Source organism: Stegodyphus dumicola, chromosome 9 (assembly GCF_044657685.1).
Source record: "Stegodyphus dumicola isolate Sdum_Otavi_A_Nest chromosome 9, ASM4465768v1".
NCBI classification, from domain to species: Eukaryota; Metazoa; Arthropoda; class Arachnida; order Araneae; family Eresidae; genus Stegodyphus; species Stegodyphus dumicola.
Window position 1 is genome coordinate 113,729,891 of NC_140776.1, and position 20,090 is coordinate 113,749,980.

The 20,090-nt window shown below is 32.1% G+C and overlaps 1 protein-coding gene across 1 annotated transcript in view; it reads right to left on the reverse strand.

Annotated features, from left to right (window-relative positions):
* The window catches only part of metro (membrane palmitoylated protein 7-like protein metro), a 64,316-nt gene that overhangs the window by 34,193 nt on the left and 10,033 nt on the right, over positions 1-20,090 (reverse strand). The window contains exons 5-6 of the mRNA XM_035367080.2: positions 13,156-13,233; positions 5,703-5,834 (exon numbers count right to left, since the gene is read on the reverse strand). Coding sequence (XP_035222971.2) covers positions 5,703-5,834; positions 13,156-13,233 — 210 coding nt within the window. The remainder of the gene's footprint in view (positions 1-5,702; positions 5,835-13,155; positions 13,234-20,090) is intronic.

Genomic DNA, 20,090 nt, shown 5'->3' on the forward strand with positions numbered 1-20,090 from the left:
CATTATGGAAAGAAATTTCTGCTAAATTTCTCCTCGTTAACACACTCAATACTTCACAGCTGAGTTAGCTGAAGTCTATAATCATCACCAAGCATAATGTCAACATAAAAGATTACCATGCTGTTTGGTATACAATTACTTGTATAAAAAAAAAAAAAAAAAAAAAAAAATATTTAGACAAAGCTGTGCAAGTCATTTCTCATGCAGTGGTGTACTGATAGTAACATACTAATGAAAATAAAAGATAATAAATAATGATTTGCCAAGTTGCTGTCAGTGCCAAAGTGAAATTACGAATTGGAACTCTCCACATCGTTTATTACAGAAAAATGTCAAATGCGTACGCACTAAGCATGAAAAAGTTTTTTTTTTTTTAAAGATAGTTACCAGTAATTGAGGGTTCATATTTTTGACCATTCCAGATATTAGGCATCTGTATTTGAGACTTTGTATTGTATTTATCATCTCATGAATGCTACATCCAAAATTCAGAATATTCTTTGATTTGTCAAACTTAAAAGATGGAATCCAACTTAAAAGATGGAATGCTTAAAAAAAAGCTTAAGTAATTCAAAATTTCCTCCACGAAATTTGAAATTTAGGGTATAAGTTTGTTATTTATCTGTTCTTTCCTGACATTTTGAAGAAATGACAAAAACTTGATACCTCCTTAAAACAGAAGAGTTTACAATCGTGTATTTACAAAATTAAGGATGATAACATCAAGAAAAGAGTGTATTAACATGCACAGCATGTGATTATATGAAAATGGATAAACAATGGTTATGTAATGTGAAAAACTATAACAAGCAATTTCAATGTTTCATATGCTATATCCACAACTTGTATTTATTGACTATCTAATTTAATAAAGAGTGATTAGTTTTTTTCAAATTTCTGCAGGAATGACTGGCACAAGTTAGGCAGTATCTCATAATCAGATAAGTTGCTTTATTTTCATATATTTAATGCTTACAAAAATACATTTGCCTTCATGTCTGAAATGTATATATTTCTAAAATCTTATGTTAAATACAGGCTTTTAATATTTAATAAGATGACTGTTTTTATAACTTTAAACAGAAAATTTCTTTTTCCAGTCATTTGGCTTTTTTGCCACATTGCATTTTCACATGCTCAACTACCTGGAATTTTCATGTATTTGGTATATAGCACTTCCTGAGCTTTCTGGAGAGTCAAATTTCTACTGTATATGCAATTTCACAACAACAGCAAATAAACAAACAAAGGAAAAATATGTTGTACTATTCTCATTTATATTACTCAAGCATATACATACAACGGTACCTCGATATACAACTACTTAGAAACACATCCAAATTGGTATATGTCCTGTTTGGACATAATAAGATGCAAAATTTCCATTTGGATACCAAATTATAAAATCTTTGTTTGATATAACTCTGCACTAAACAACCCATGTAATAATAAACAACCTATAACTGAATTTTCAAGTAATTTTGTAATCTTTGGTAGTTCAGTAAGAATTAGTTTTAGGAAAGTTAATGACAAAAGTCAAGCAACAACAATAACAAAAAATGTTTATGATCACAATGGAGATGAAAAAAGAGATAGATGGAAAGTATGAAGATGGCACGTATATCAAGGATTTGGCTTACTGCATGATGTATGGCGAGTACGATGGTGTCTATAATTGTGAAAAACATAGATGCTATTAAATCAGCTAACATTGTGGGGGTGAAATTGATTATCAAGCAAAGATAACTGATGTTACAGCAAGTTAAAAAATTGCTTTTGATCTGGATAAAAGAAAAACATTTCTGTACAGCATCATGTACAGTACTTTATTTATGCACAGATTTCACCCACTGCATTGGTGTTTTAGTGTTAAACCCCTATTGCATACGCTATTTGTTGCTGGAACACGACATCAATAGAAACATTTGTTGGAACTGCGGTTCCACGAAACGAGTTACCAACTTTACTTGGCAAACAGACTTGAAAACCAAACAGGAATGAGTTGTTATTGCTCAGATTGGTGAAAGAGGTGTTTGCTTTCAAATTCCGTGTATATACAAAATATATTTTGTAATTATTTTAATACTGTTGGCTCAATACCTTGGCAAAATGACACGTGTTTATTACATTTATTGTTAGTTCCATATATTTATTTAATAACTTTTATGTACAAATATAATGTCATTTACTGATATATGTTATGTGATGAGTGAAAAATATTAATTTTATCTCCAAAATGTTAAATATTTCGTAAAGGCTACTTGCTCAGTTTGTTTGTTTAAATTTTCAAGTAAATTACAAATGCAAAGGTTGTGTGTAAGTGGGTGAATTTTAATGACTAGCCTAATGCAAAAAATGCACTTCAATTATTTTTCAACTGTGCATTCTATATCCATGATAATGTGCAAAGAACTGATGACTACAGTTGCTGCTGATTACATAATAGTTATATGAATTAGAAGTATAGAAGTAACTTCAAATAAACTTTTTGGCAATGTTCATTCTTGTATTCATACATATTATGTATACACATATCTAATGAGTCATATATTTACACACACGGAGAGAGATGCGATGGTTTCAAAGATGTAAGTTTATTAGTACAGTAAAATTCCAGAAATCCACAAAGCTTGGGACCAGACATTGTGTGGATTTTAGGATTTTGCAGACTTCAGGACAGAAAAGATAAAGCATAATATTCCGACTAAAAGTGCAAAATGAATAAGGTGTATTAGATACATTTAATTAAATTATTATATACATTATTGCAATAATTTATTATATGCATTAAATTATAATTACATATATAAATTGATTACATTAATCATTGTATTATATGTACACAGCATCGAGGTTTGCCAATTTCGCCTCATGCAAAGATTTCCGCTTTTGGATTCTGGTATTAGAATCACTGTTGGCGTAAAATTTCAACAGCTTTTCTTTATTTTTCTATAAATCAAACACAATTGTGTCACAATTCTATACCATTCTGCTATAAATCGAGGAGTAACACCAGCTTCCATCTTTTGCAGAATTTGCACTTTTTGCGTTACCGTTAATGCAACACGTTTATGTTTTTCAAAGGCAGCACTAAACAACCTCATGAAATGAAATAACAAAGATCAGAAAATACAACGTGAATTATGAACTTGAACAAAGAGTGAATCATCTGCTTTTTTACCTCGATGTAGATTAGAGCGGAAAAAAACTTATTCATCTTATCTTATTTTTTTAAACATTTTTATATCAATAATTTGGTATTTCTGTTTTGACTCATTAATATTCGGTAAGTATTTTTTTCTTCGATATTTCGTACTCGATGTTGCGGTTTCTGAAACCTATAAACTGAATGTTTATAGGTTCCGGAAATGAGTCCGGTTATGAGGGGAAACGCAGATTTCAGGAGTTGGCGGATTTTTGGTATTTGATTGTATTAATGTAATGAATAAGATTCATATTAATTAATATATACACAAATGTTTTTCATCATTCATAATAATAATAAACCCATAAACTTCCAATGTTTTAATATGTAACATTTATAATAAAAATATAGTTCTTAATGTGTTTATACTCTAAAAAGCATTTTATTAACAACATGAAGATAATAGCATACAAATTTAATGTGTATCCTCATTATTACATAATCCATGTTTTAATAAATACACATACATAATCGCTGATTATGCAATTTCAATTTAAAAGTAATTAGCAGAAAAGTAAAGTCACACATATACAAACATATTTAAAAAAATTACTCACTTTAAATTTAATAAAAAAAATTCTATTATATAGAAATAACATTCTTTTCATATGATCAGCACGAAATACGACAAATTCGGCGAACTTTTGGCAATGAATAATTTGTAAACAAATCATCAGAAACAGCACATCATCACCAATCATGTCATAAAATAGTGTCTACTCTGAAATTTACATGATTACAAATTTAATGAATATATAAACATTTAAAATGACAACAAAACAGCAATATATATATGACTTTTTCCATATTTGTATTTCTTCAATTAAATCGGCTTCTGTTTCCACCGTTCCTGATTTCACAACGAGAGCCATCGCCATATTGAAAATTAACCATGATTCTTCAGAAGCAGAACTTTCATCTGATTGTTGATTTCTACGTGGAACACAGCTCCAGACAAAACATTTTCGGGAAAGTTTCAAAATGTTTCGCAAAGACGGGACATGTTTCGACTAGCTAGAAGAAATATTTCCGGAAACCTCCCATTTAAACTAGTGTTATTAGAATCTTGTTCCTCGGAAATGTCCCGCCTAGCCACATGAGTCGCTAGATTTGATAGCCCCTTTAAAAGTCTAAACATCTGGAAGGGATGAATGGCATATACCGAGGTACCACTGTATATGTTTTCAATACAGTCACAAGTCGTTAATCCGTACTTATCGGGACTTCAGTGATTCCGGATTATAGATCATCAATTTAAATCTGGTAAGATGGCATTCAGAAATTATAAAATTAAAAATATGAAACCGTAATTTATGAAATAAAGAACAATTATGATCTAAAGGGTATCAAAATTTACACACACACACACACACACACACACACACACAAAAAAAAAAAAAAAAAAAAAAAAAAAAAAGTTTAATATTTATTTTACTTTATTAAACATTTCTTTCAATGTAAGTTGTTTAAGTTGCTTTGTTTTTTATGTGATAATACTTTCTCTTTAATTCTATAAACAGACATAATTTCTTGTTCAGTTACAAAGTTCCGCTGTTCAAGTCCTATAACTGCTGTGTCGAGAATACCGACTAATTTGTCAATCGAAATTTTTTCGTTTCCAATAACCTCTGTGTCACTTTCTTCGCTATCGGAAGCGAATTATAATGACGAGGAATTTGATTTAAATTATATCAAAGACGAAGTACATCGAGATGAAATACTACATTTAGTAAGGAATTATAAGCCAAATAAAATAAAAACATCTGCTCTGAAGATAAGGATAGTGCTGACAGATCAACTTCCAGTTCATTGCATGCCACGACGTTCCCCCCCCTCCCCGCAGAGCAGCGTGAAATTGATAAACAGATTTTGGAATGGTTAGATAAACAAATAATATGCCTATATCCACTTTTTGCAGCAATTCCACTTTTTGTTTAATGGACTTCAAAACATACTTTCACTTTGTAGATCTTTTACATATTAGCAAATATATATCAGAAATTCTATTTGACATAATCGAAAGTTCAAGCTTACTTTAATAAAATTGCTCTAACAGTCTGCAAAAAATAATAAGCCGGATCCAATTCGAAGATTAAGGAACAACGCAATCTGCAACATTAACTGAATTAGATAATTTTAGCTTAGCTTATACCGTCCGTATATATTAAACACGCATGCGTAAACGGATTTTGCGCATGCGCACACGCATATTCACAGTCGTAAAGGTCTTACTTTCTGTGCATGCGTAAACGTGACGCATGCGCAGAGATTTTATAGCTTTGCGTCCGGATTATAGATCATTCCGGATTATGGGTGTCCGAATTAACGACTTTTGACTGTATCATATTCTATTAAAAACCAAATTTAAAATTCAAAACTGATACATTTTTTAATATATACAGAAAATATAAATTGCTTTATAGTTTTATATAACAGGAATAAGAGAGGTACCTCTGTCATATGATTATACAGTAATATTAATAATAATAACACATACCAAAGGTTCATTACTCTTCACAAGCTGAACAATTTTTACAGTTTCTTCTTCATCATCCCCATCATGAATTATTTCAGGAAGAGCTGGATCAAAATCCTTCCTTGCTACTTGATCATGGGTTGCTAACAAAGCCTAATGTACCATGAAAAAGAACAGTCAATAAGTCAAGAGAGAAGGAGGATCTAAATTTATAACCACTGCATTAATACATAAATAAAAATTTCTTTAAGTTCCTCTAAATTAGAAATTATAATAATAGAAGAAAAACAGAAAACTTGTTTAGTCACAATATTGTATTTCTGACGAACTTTCTAGGGTATATATTGGCTTGGTATTAATGTAGTATTAAGGTGACCAGATTTCGAAGTTCGAAATTCGGGATGCTATACATGTAATTTTTTAAATATTTTTTTTTAAATTGAATTTTTTTTTTATTATAATTGTTACTTTGATGGAAGTGGTATGTAAGTCAATATATATACAGAGAGTTTATAAAGTCTCTATATATTTTTGAGAAATATGTTCTAATTCCAGTTTCTTTGGAAGTGATCTGAAAGAATGCTGTCAACAGAGGAAAGAAGAGACATTATTTGTTCCCATACTTATCAACAGGTGCTGGATGACTTCATTTGCAAATTCAGAAAACAAGCCCCTACCAGAGCAGGTATTAAAACCTTAGTACAAAAATTCAAATGAACTGGAGTTCAGTTAACTAGTGTTAAAGATGAAGACCTTTGATAACACCATAAGTTGAACAAAGTGTACAAAAAGCGATTACGTGTAGCTCCTAGGCATCTACATGAACATTCAGCTGGGAAGTCAGTATTTCGCATACTACTGTTTCGAAAACTCTACTCTATCATTTAAACAAGGATGCCTACCACATTCAAACTACTCCTCTGATCAAGGACACTTATAATACTTTGCACTTGCTTGTATTTAACCACTTGCTTTTCAGCATACCGTCACCAGCTCAATAGCTTTCTGATCTTTACAGCTACACAAAAGAAATTAAAGAAAAAAAAGAAACATAAGAAAAACAAATAAATTACATATTTGTATACTTGGAAGAATTTATGCAAGCCAATGCTATTAGCTATCTCTTAAAATAAGTTAATAACTACTAAATATTAAAAATAATATAAAAAAAAATTACATCCTATTAAGAGGATACCTGGCTAGTTATTCGAACCTTTTAATCTTTCTACAAGGGTTAGGGCCTTCGGCCCAGGTACACTGGTGTACCAAAGCACCGTTCTACCAGGATGACATTCAAACTGTGCATAAGCTTGCAGCCGAGGACTATGGCACTCAGCAAGTCATGTGTTATGATTTGTTGAAAGCTCTGGTTAATGAGAACTTAATGGAGAATGTTCTCTTTAGCAAAGAAGGCACATTCTATCTCAGCGGCCATGTTAATAGCCGAATAAGGGCTAATGAAAAACCAAAGGTGTTACATGAATCTCAGGGAGCCACACCTAATGTATGGATTGGAATAACTAAGCTCTGTGAATCTTTCATGTTTGCAAAAAAGGATCATTACCGGAGAAATTTATCTCAATATGTTGTAAAAATATCTTGAGCCACAGGCAGTATCAGATGGCATTATTGACACTGTTGTCTACCAACATGATGGGGCACCTCCAAATCTTGCTATTACTGTGCGTAATTATCTTAATAAAACGTTTCCTGATAGGTTGATTGGTCATGGCTCTCAATAGCTTTGGACTCTATCAATCAATCACCAGACTTAACTTCCCTAGAATTTTTTTTATGGGTTTTTTTCAAGTCATAGAGAGAAGACTGGCAGCATTGAACAATTACGGCTGCAGCAGCTGAAATTACACCAATAACTTTACATAAGGTGTTCCAGAGTGTAGTGGAATGGTGGCAATTGTGTCTAGACACTCAGAGAGGCCACATTAAATTGTACTAATTTAGTGTTCTATTATGTTGCATTTTCATGTAAACTTATATTTCAGAACAAAGCCTGTTTAAGCAAAAATGTTTAAAGACTTTATAAACACCCTGCATATAAAAATCTACATATAAATCAAAATAAATCATTTTTATTTTTTAGTAGTGGTTAATATTTTTTATTAAAAAAAGAATAAATCAAAACACAACTTTTAAGCAAAATAATAAATTTGTAATCCTTATAAATTATTTTAATGAAGTAGCCTTATATTTCTCTGAAGCATGAATATTTCTTAGAACATCTTTTTCTTTTTTAATCCTTTTATAAAAGTCTGCTCAATTTTCATCAAAATTTATTTTGGGAATTAACATACCCTTCCAAGTGCCCACTTTAAGCTGCATACATATATTCCAAATATCCACTAGTCCAAACCTATTCATAATGTCAAATACTTTTTTAGTTGCAGCATTAGTGCCAGGAAGACAAAAGAAAAACTCTAGCAATTTTAAAACATTTGAACAAGGAATCTGGTTCTTGCAATTATTTCCCTCTACAACTGAAATAAGCACATCTTATTTTTGGGCCATTCCAATATTTTTTCTTCCATGATATATTGTTTAAAGTAAACATAATACTAACATATATCATCATTTCAAATAATTTATGATTTGGTATTATTTTTATTAATTAACAAAAAAGCTATTTCAACTTGACTCCATGAAGGAATTTCATTTAATATGATCCAGCTGTGCTTTTCCCTCTCCGGAAATACTTTTTTTGTCCATTTCTCAAAAAAAAAGTAAGAGCAGTCTGATAAAATGAAACGGTAGCTTCTTGAAATTCAGTAACTTCATATTAAGACACATCTCCATCCTCTTAAAGTTTTGTGTTATCCTCTACCTTGCTCAATACTGAAGCTTTCAGAGCATCCATTGAAGCAATTACATCAAATACTGATGCAGTTTGATTTTCAACTTTAGTAATAACTTTATGAAATATTGAACCCTGAGTGTAAATAAAATGTAGCCAAAATTATGCCACTGGATTTTCAAAGAATTTAAAAATAAGCTCTTGAAACTGAAAATAAGCTTTCTGTGGTAAAAACATTTAAAGTACCCTTTCAATGGCTTGGAATAATGTTAATTATCTTGTTTGTGAATCCTCTGGTATAACTGAAAAATAGATTTCTACAAAGTTGCATAAAGCTTTCAATGTTTAACACTATGAGATTTAAAGTATGTCTCAAAAATAATCATTTCTATATGAATTGGCAAAACATCAGCTGATGCTCTTACAGTATTATGTATAATATGTGATGGACATCTGATTCCAATTAAACTATGGTTACAGTTTTGTTTCAGTTTAACAAAAACATTATTTTTTCATTGTCTATCAGCTCCTTAAAAGTTAGAATTCATACTATCGGCACAATTGTAAGGTTTTAAGTTAAACTAACCAAATTTCTTTTTATTTTAAGTTACCCTTTCCTGTAAACACTTATTTCAACTTCCCTTCAGAATGAGCGCACAGTTCAGCTTTATGCTAATTTGTGTTGGAGCCAAGTTTTGTATTTAAAGGTTAGTGAGAAACTTCTCAAGAGTGAGAGAGCTTTTAGTCTCAGACCACGTCCGCTCAGTGCACATTCGCCAGAATAGTTAGTATTTTAAATTCTTATGCCTTAGCGCTATTACTCTAATACTGATTGAAGTGATTTAAGTGCGTTAGTACTTAGCAAAGGCTTGCTACGCACCATACTTAGGGCAATCTCGCGTTTAAGCTCTGTGACAGCCACTATTTAAATGCCTACTGAAGTTTTAAATTGCTTGATTGTTCAGTTTAGACCCAAGCGTGGTCATTATTTTTCTGTTATCACTCCCGAGCTGGGAGTTGCTGTAAATAGTGAGTTAAATAAAAGGGCCTTTTACACCCTTCTTACGTTGTAATTCTTCTAGCACTCACAAGAACATAGCTGCATTCAGCTCACTGTTCGAGTTCAGGACATTGATACTGTCACCATTATGTTTGCCAAAAGTATGCATAGAACACTAAGTCCTGACACAATGACAAGTAACTTTTTCTTTTAAATTATTTTCTTGTAGACAGGTGGTTAAATAATTGCTGACAATATCAGATGTTTCACCAGGTAAGGAATTAAATTCTAAAACTTTTACTCTGATTGCATAACTCCATTGTATAAATCTAGCAAGTATTGAAAAAAGTTTCATTTCCTTGGGAGTGGACGCATCAGTTAAGACTTAAACATATGAGCATTTTCTCAAGTCATTGTGCAAAGCAAAGCTCTTAAAGTGTAAGGCATGAAAATATTTAGTATCATTGCATCGGCCTTGGTTCACGCACATGTAAATTTAGGTTCAAATATCAATTAAAACAGCTTGGACATACTATCCATAGACTTAAAGCTACAGTTGTAGCAAATATTACGATAATCAAAAGTACCTTCTAGTGCACCTAATGCTTCTTATTTATCACCCATTTTCTACTTTTTTAAGAACCTCTTTAATGACGAGCTAGATGCACCAGCAGAATTTGACGTTTTATGTTTATTACTATTTATATGAAGTTTAATATCTGTACATCCACCATGGCTTATTGAAAATTTTCAAGAACATGTATTGCACCATATATCGGAATTGCTTATAGTTTTTTCAATATACAGATATTCCTCCTGTAGGTCTACATTAAATGTACACTTTTTTTTCTGAACCTAGTATTAAAAAATCAGTGGCAAAAATAAATAATAAATTAAATTAAACTACATTAAAACATACCCTTAGTATGTATGTAATGCATCATTGCTAAATAAAAAATATATGTCATTGCCAAACAGGAAATGTTCATCATTTCAGCAGATATTTGTAACCCTTATGCCAAATCAAAATGATGATAAAGTAAAAATTTTATGATCTAAACATGACTAAAGAATGATGATTTTAGATAAATACATCTATAATGAAATTTCAGCAAATGACAAAAGAATTATTTTTAGATGTCGTTTAATAATGTGTAAGGGGATGATACATACTAACGTATGTAATGCACCATTGATAATTAAAAAATATATGTATCTATTATAAAATCAAATCACAATCAAATTAATATATAATTAAAAATATCCGTGCTATATGTAAGGAAAATTCTGAACTGCAACTGTGAGCAAAAATTCTGTGTACATTGAGTGGTTGGGGAGAGAAATACAGGAAGGAGAAATAGAATTCTCCCACAACAATTTTTCAAAGGTAAATGCTAGATGGAGAATCCCCTGTCTATGCAGCTGGTATGGCGTATGTCTCTTAACTTTATTTCTCAGGTGTCAATTTACATTGAATATATACACATTTAAATTTTTACATTGGCACATTATTGTTTTTTGGGACAATCTGGAAAAAATGCTATAAATTCGGGATAGAAAAAAAAAGAGTTGTAAAAATTCAAGACAGGGAGTGAAAATTCGGGATGTAATGGGCACATCAGTAGTATGCAGTTATTTCTTAGATTACACCACCAAAACGTTATTTTTAAATATGAAAATAAATCACAAGTAATTAGGAATACATAAAAGAAAATGATTCCATTAATTAATTAAATACATAAACTAAGTTTCTAATTCTATTAAATTTAAATTTCTTCTAATTTACTAAACAAAAGCAGGAATGGTACTCAAAAGGGGCATTTTTCCGAGTCATTCAGCCGCATACATTATGAATGTTGCACAGCATGGCCAAAAAATGGTCATCATTTTTATTAACTGAGCTCCACCATTCTTCTGTAAGATCACAAGATAACATTTTGTGGTATGGTACTCTGCATGTTGTTTAGAATTTTCAGCTTCAAAAAATCCCCAATACAATTAAACTGTCTAAGTATAAATATAATCTGCAAAAAGTTTGTCAGTTCTGCAGAACTGCATAAATATGTTATTAAAAATCACATTCCAGCCTGCAGACTTACAAATCTAGTCCGTATTTACTATATTTTGTTAAATTTTGTTCTCGCTTTCTAATTTCTAATACGAAAATACGCGAATATAAATGAAGAGTGAAAACAAAGTTAAAAAATTCACAAATTATTTACGAGATTGATTAGAAATAGTGAGTGAAATATAAACATTGCATACATTTTGCTCTAAATAAATTGTGCACTGGATATGCATCCAGTACTGCATATTTATTTATGCACTATTTATTTAGAACTTTGTTTAAATGAAAGCAAAATAATCATCGAAAAAATTGCAAATCTAGCAACCCCTCTACTATGGGACATGTATGACTACTACGGACTCTACTATCGGACAAACATGTAAATTTTACTTCATCCATGGAGGGGGACTAACGACTTTTCTCATTAGGAAAATGTCAAAGAGGTGGCAAAACTGTTTTGGATCGCGCCGGTCTGTAGGCTATATTATGAGAATTTCGGCCCGGTTTTAGAAGGTTAAGATGATTGTAAAAATTTTATAGATTATAATTATTTAAAAATACAATTCTGAAAAATAAATCATCAAAAATGGGTCAATTTTATTTTGAATGAACCTGAATTTCGAAATGTGAAAGAAATAATCAAATAAGTTTAAGAAAAAAAAAGAAAGATTAATAAATATATACCAAACTCAATTAACACTGAGGAGCTAAAATTTTGAGAGCTAATTTTTCGAAAACTATTCATGCGAATTTTACAAAACTTGGTAGTTTGGCTTAATTTGAGTCGTAGAATCAAAATATGGGAAAAGATTGCATGTTATTTCAGAAAAAGTCCGATTTTGTGTCAAAATACATATTAGAACAATGCTTTATATATAAATCTAATACATATCCTAAGTCGGGTTTCGAGAGATGAAAAACGCAATTTGAATTTCGTCAACCTGCCCAGTAGAACGGGAGATATAGTACTGTCTTTTTTTTTTTTTTTTCTTTTCTTTTCTTTTTTTTTGGCACAGTGTACATCTCCTCATCACCTGGAATCTTATTAAACAGAACTCATATTCGGGCACTAGGTTGGCCATGATATTGTGTTTGCAGCATAATTAACAACAATTACTAAACTGTGACCACCAGAATGAGTTTGTTTTTAGTATGTGTGTTATTTTTTTTTAATAACTGCAAACAAAATTGTGCACTATAATAAATACTTTAAAATTTATGATTTCATTCAAAAATAACAAGGATAATGAGTATTTTGCAATGAAAAACCACTACACTGACAGAGCGCATTATATTTGTTTCTCAAATTCATGCAAATTCGTAACCACTTATTGCCATTGCTAAAATGTGTCAAATCATTCTTGCCAAGGCCACTACAGGACACAGGTACCTTAATAAGTGTTGTAGAAGTAAATAAGTTTGTTACTTTTATTTTTTTAATATTGCAAAAACATGCAAAAGATGAGTCAAGCATTCAGATGCAGAGACCAAGGAAATCAATAAAAATAACTGCAAGAAATGGGAGGAGGAGGCAACAATGTATGCTTTTGACCCCAAAACGTGTGAAAAATACATACTCATTATTTCCCACATTTACCTTTATGAAAGGCTGTTGCAGCAGATAAACTAACTCTTGGGCTTCATCAGATGGATAATCTTGAAGTAGTCTCACGACCTAGAAATAAAATAAACAATTGAAATATTACTTGACTTTCAAAACAAAACAGCTCAACGACAAAATGGTATAAATACTAACATTCATAAAATAAAAATATATAAACAAAGTATCTCACAAATTGTTTTTTTGAGTTCTGCTTTCAAGAGAATACTGATATTTATATAACACTGTTTCCAAAGATACTATTATTTATTATTGCTTTCTCATTAACTAAAATATAAATTTAGCTAAATCAGATATCAGGAAGATCAGTAAAAAAAAAAAAAAAAAAAAAAAAAAAAGAGAAAAAAAAAAGAAAAGAAAAAAAAAAAAAAAAAAAAGAAAAATTTACATAAAACTTTAATATTTTAAGAGTTATATACTGGTGAAAAGATCTGCTGTATAAAAATATTGAACTTTGAAAATATATCACAGCACAACAATATACAATACTTACGTATTTGTGCAGGCACCTAGGTGCTGTTTGGTGGTTTTTACAGAAGAAAAAAGGTGATTGGATGAATTTTCGGATTGTAACTAAGAATGGATATGATTACCTAAAGCAGTGGTGAGCAAACTTTTTTCGACTGCGACCCCTTTTGTAGAGAGAAAATTTTTGGCACCCCCTAGAGATAAATGTTCACAAATATGATGTATATTTCGCGCATTTCTTTCGTTTCATCGAATAAAAACATCATCATATCTGACTCATATTAATTTTATTTATAATTTTAAGAAAATACTTTTTGTATAACACAAAAATCAGTAAATTGCCTTTTAATGAGATGTACGTGGCTGCAAGATTCTAATTATCTCATCCATGTTTGGATGTATGTTGCTAATTGCGATTCGCATATCATCTTCAGGGTTTAAACGCGAGCGGTATTTAGTTTTTATTGAAACTAGTTTGCTAAATCCAGTTTCACATAAATACGTTGATGCAAATTGTATTAACATTCTGATGGCATTCTTGCATGAAACGGGATATTGTTTTTTCACGGATAGCCAAAGTTTTTGGCAAGGCTGAGTCTTAAACTGATTTTGAAGAGTATAATCACTAATTAGATCTATCAATTGCTCTTTCTCACTAATTTAAAGAGTTGAACTGCATATGTTAAAGGAAAATGGATCACGAATCCAACCAAGATCGTTTTCAGGAAAATCCTCGAAAAATTTTCCTTTAACTTTTCAATGTGATTGGAAATGATGTTTTTAAATGTAAATATATCTATATTATTTTCCTTGATAAAATCGTTAAAGCAAGGGAACATGTCGATGTTGTTTTTATTCAGTTCAGTTTGCCAGAGACTAAGCTTATTCTTAAAAGCTTGAATTTTACTGGCTGAAGTTATGATAGTTGAATTCTCACCCTGCAAGCTCAAATTTAAGTCGTTAAGTTTTTCGAAAATATCAACTAAATAGCTCAGCTTCCCTAGCCAAACTTCATTGATATAATAACTTGCCAATCTATGTTTCTTTTTGATTAAAAACATGTACATTTCATTTCTCAAATCAAATATCCGTCGTAGTATTTTCCCATCGTGAAAGCCATCTGACTTCGGTGTGTAACAATAATCTCTCATACGTTGAGCCATCTGATTGCAAAGTATTGAAAAGAGACAACTGTTGCATTTAATGTAGTTAATTGAACTAACAGCGTCTTGTAAATGTTGTGCAACTCTTCATCATATCTTTTGCAACAAGAGCTTTCCAATGAATCATACAGTGATTAAATACCATATGAGGCACCACGTTCTGAATTAAGCCTCTGAGCCCTTTATTCAAACGTGTTAATGCTGCAGCACCACAGTACAAACCGCAACACAGTTTGCCCAGGTAAGGGACTTTGTTTCAAAATATTCATTTATTACTTCGAATATTTTTCTCCAGTTGTTTCTCCTTCCAAACTTTTGCAACATAAAAATGTTTCTGTTATATCTTCATTAAAAATAAACCTAACGTAAGTAATTAGTTGTGACATTTTAGAAATATTGGTAGTCTCGTCCAGTTGTAAAGCAAATACAGATGAATTTTGTATGAGTTTTATGACTTCTGAGTCGATATTTCGTGACATTTCGGAAATCCGCCGAGACACGGTACCTCTTGATAATGGTATTATTTTTAGTTCATTTCCATATTTATCGCCATGCATAATTGATGTTATCTTAGTTGCTGCAGGAAGGATAAGAGATTCTCCAATTGTATGGGGTTTCGTTGTTTTTCCCATTAGATAAGAAATTTCTAAAGAAACTCATAATGCTTTCTGAGGTATTGTTGTAAATTTCTTTAAATGTGCACTTTGAATTTTCGGATTTTCAGCTCGTCTTTGAAAAAAAATCGGCATGTTTATTTTGAAGTTCTTTATGTTTAGTTTCCAGGTGCCTTTTTAATTTAGCTGGTTTCCTGCTCTCATTTGCTAATTTTTCGTTGCAAATGACACATATCGGGCGTTCTTCATCATCAACAACACAAAATGTAAAACCATACTTAATAAATTCCTCATTGAATTTTCTTATTTTTTTAGATCGGGCATTTAGTTCAGTATTTGTTCGTTTGTTAGCTGAAGATGTACCTGGTGTACGTATTACCCATTTATCCATTATGAAGATAGGGGTTAAATTATTTAAACTAAAACAAATAATATATAAAATTTTATCATTTTTTTTTCCGAGAAATTCAATAAAATTAACAGAGATCCTTCTCTAATGATAGTACATACCTGATAAAAAAAGAGTAGCAAAGCCCGATAAAAATATAAAAAATCATAATTACACAACGTCACATGATAAAACTCGAGGATAAACTAAAACAATTGCAGGCCAACTGCACCATGCTACAACTTCATGCGAACACTTCACGTCTTCACTCTGACTATCAGATACACCGCGTACCTCGCCATTTGATTGGCTGATCACGGAAGCGAATTTTTTCCCTTTCCCTGCGGTTAACGTCTAGTCAAATAGGCGCTTTTCAGTAAAACTGGCGAATTACCGTGAAGAGGGTGCTATCTACCGGAGTGAAAAACTTGCGTCTTCACACTTTACATACATTACGCATTACGATCAAAGAAAGGGTGGACAGCATGAAACTGCAATTAAACAGTGAGTGATGTCGCTTCACTCTTTATATGTACACTGTATGGTATGCAGCATGAAGGCATAATGCATTTCATAAAAATTTGGTGGACCCCAAATAACTTCTGGCGACCCCTAGTTTGCGCACCACTGACCTAAAGAACTATTATGTGCATGGTTGCCAAAATTTGGTGATATCTACAAAGTTGGGAGCAATAAGTAACATAAGTACCCAATATTTTAGCTATCAGAATGTTATACAGTAGAAAGTAAAAATAAAATCATTAAAGGTTAACACAACTTCTGTCAAGCAATGCGATGATTATATTCATATCAAATGTTACTACTAGTATCTGTGAACTGTTGGTACAATTATGCAAAATCATGATGAAAACATTATCATTTTACTATAACTTGCATGATAAAGGCCAGATTAGATACACCACTTTCAATATGTGCTTACAACAATTGCATCTGAACAGCCCACTAAACGTGCCATTTGTGATATTAATGTTCCCTGTCACACAGCCATAACGATTTGACCTTTATCAAAGTCTGATAAATCAACTGCTTTGCCCATTATGTTGCTAATTGTGCTAAGACAATGCATAACTGCTTTATATGCTCCAACATCAGCCGTGCACGTGCAGTGGTTTTGTTCCTAGGTGAGCCCATTGTTATAGATGGAGAATGGTCATAATGTAATGGCTCTTCGGTGTACATACATATATAAAATACACAGTCCAATATCTGCATGCCCAATATTTAGAATGATCCATAATCCTAGACACCAAATTACTAGTAAGCTATTTTTTTTTTCTTCCCATGCTCGCACATTTTATATTTATTAAAGTGAAGAGTGCCAGTTCTTAATTTCACCTCCGCACAGATGCAAACCTGGCTAATCACAATTTATTACATTATGCTTTCATCACCACATGAATATCAACACACTGTACCTTGAGAAAACACAAACACAGCAATGCCTAAATATATATATATATATATATATATATATATTTTTTAAATATTAGTATGACTGAATGAAAAAGAGCATGGCTACCTTTTATGTTGACATTATACTTAGCAATAATTACAGACTTTCAATTATTTGTGCAGCCAAGTGTTGAGAGTGAGGAGAAATTTAACAAACATTTCTATCCATATACAAATTTTGTACTTGATACTCATACGCCAAAAGGCTACATTTAGTGCTGTTTGAATTGAGAATAACAGATTTGTAATTTAGTTAAGATCAGGTAGTGCCAGAACTGGTGTAGCCACACCAGGTGGTAGAATTTAGGGGAGGCAAAATTTTTAGAATTTAGAGAAGCGCCAAGTAACAAAATTATGGAATAGCAAAATCTTGGACCTAAAGGAAGGCTCCGAGATAAAATTTAGGGGCAATGAGATTTTTAGAATTTAGAGGGGTGCCTGACAGCAGAGTTTAAGACTTGCAGAGCCTGTACCAGGCCACAAAATGTTTAGTGCTGGCCCTCGATAAGCTTTGAGTATAAGTGGGAACTTTTTTGTTTGGGACTTGGATAAGACTTAAACCTCCAGTGGAAAGGTGTCTGAGCACCCAGGTAGCTGGACTAAAAGCCCTACCCAATGTAGAATATTTTGAGGCCATAACAAACAGATTTTCACAAAGTAACTTTATAAGCAGATATTAACATAACATTCTTTTTTATATTTTATTTTATTTTTTTTCTTTCTTTCTTTCTTTTTTTTTTTTTTTTTTTGGTAAACAGTTGATTTGGAAAGTTTATAATAAGCCAAAAAATTATTCATGTTATACGAATCTGAGACACAAGGCTGTTGATCTGGCGACGTGGCCTGTAATAAATAAGTTAGTAGCACAAAATGAGTAAATTAGTAAGTGTGAATATGATGGTACCTCAAATCCATTAGTAGGGGAGCAAAGCAGAGAGAAATATACTACAGTACAGAACATTTATAAGTTAGTAGCACAATGAGTAACTTAGTAAAATAAGGTAAGTGTGAATATGATGGTTCCTCAAATCCATTAGTAGGGGAGCAAAGCAGAGAGAGAAATATACTACAGTACAAAACATTTATAAACAAATATTGAGATTATTATTAATTAGAAATGTAAATACAAGATGCATCATGGTAATAAACATTGGAATAACATACAGATATATGCATTAGAAAGAACAGATTACTCAGGGGGTTTCATAATCCGGGAATTTAGCACTGCTAATGGCCTGTTAATGTTAGCAAGACCATTAGGGTCATACATAGCAATTTTGATGGCAGAATTATCTAGAGTTTTTTTGTTTCTTATGAAATCTTTTGGCAATTCAATAGTAGTGGGTTCTAGTTCTTCATGAATTCTTTGATTTCTGATATACTACTGCGAGTTGGTAATCTGTCGGAGCATACAATTTTGGGTGGTTTGAAGCTGCTTTACAATATTTTTGCTTGAATAAGCCCATACAGGGCATGCATAACAGAGTAATGGATGCAGAATGAATTTATAAATGGATAACTTGTTACCTACAGATAGAACACTGTTTCAAGCACTTAGGTGTAAGAGTCTTTCCGAGGGAAGAGTAACTTTATGAGCTTGAAACTTCTGTAAAATAGCTGTAATGTTTGGGGTCCATGAAAGTGTCTTACTGAGGATCACCCCAAGATAAAGAACTTGCTTGGCCCAGGGTACTAAAGTGCCTAAAAGATCAGGTTCTTCTTAAACTTCTACTAATTGGTGAATAGAATTGCCTGGGTCTTGCTGACATTGACCTGGATTTACCATTTAATGAGCCAAATCTCTAATATATCAATGTAGTTTTGCAATTATTGAATGACTGAATCAGCAAATGCACTTTGTGTGAGAATCGTTGTGTCGTCTGCATACATAGCTAGTGTTGTGTCCAGTGTTGTAAGGATATCATTCACATATATAATGAAGTATGTGGGTCCTAAAAAGGACCCTCGTGGGACACTGGCCGTGATGGGATGGCGTGTGAAATTTGTGGCAGCAACGTGAATGATGAAGTATCTACCGGTTAGGTACAAATTGGTGATGTTAATGATATAGTCTGGAAAGCCCAGACAGTGTAATTTGGAAACGAGGGCATCCAGCCATACTCTGCTGAAAGCTTTGGCTACGTCAATAAAGATTTCACCTGTGATTAATCCATTAGCTGTTTTTTCTGAGATTGTTTCCACAACTCTATATAGTTGATTCGTTGTCCCCGGTTGTTTTCGGAAGCCAAACTGATGTGGAATGATGATATTATTGTCATCCAGGTAGTCGTTAATGCATTTCAGCAGGATCGCTTTTATAACTTTACTCAGGGATGATAGTAAACTTTATAGGTCTATATGAGTCTGGCTGAGATGGAGGTTTGCCTTGCTTCGGAACCACTTTTGAGTCTTCCACGATTTTGGGTAGTGCTGATATTTGAGTAGGATGTTGTAGATTTTAGTAGACAGGAAGGTAATTTTCAATGGGAACTTCTTAATCATTTCATTAGTGATCTTGTCAAGGCCAGGGCTCTTCTTTTTAAGCTTATGGATGGAGCCAGAGACTTTGGAAGGTAGAACTGGATTGATATTGTGAGTGCATGGTGTTGTGAAAGTGGAGTGAAAGTTACTAATGAGATTTTCTGTTGTAGTGTCATGTATGTTGCTGGTGCAAAACTGAGTTTCCAGAACTTGAGCTAAAAGTTCCGCTTTCCCAGTTTCAGTGGAGTGGATCCTTTGAGAGCCTTTAAGGGGCAGAATTCTATTGTGGTACTTGGTATACCTAGATATGGTTCCCCTATCATC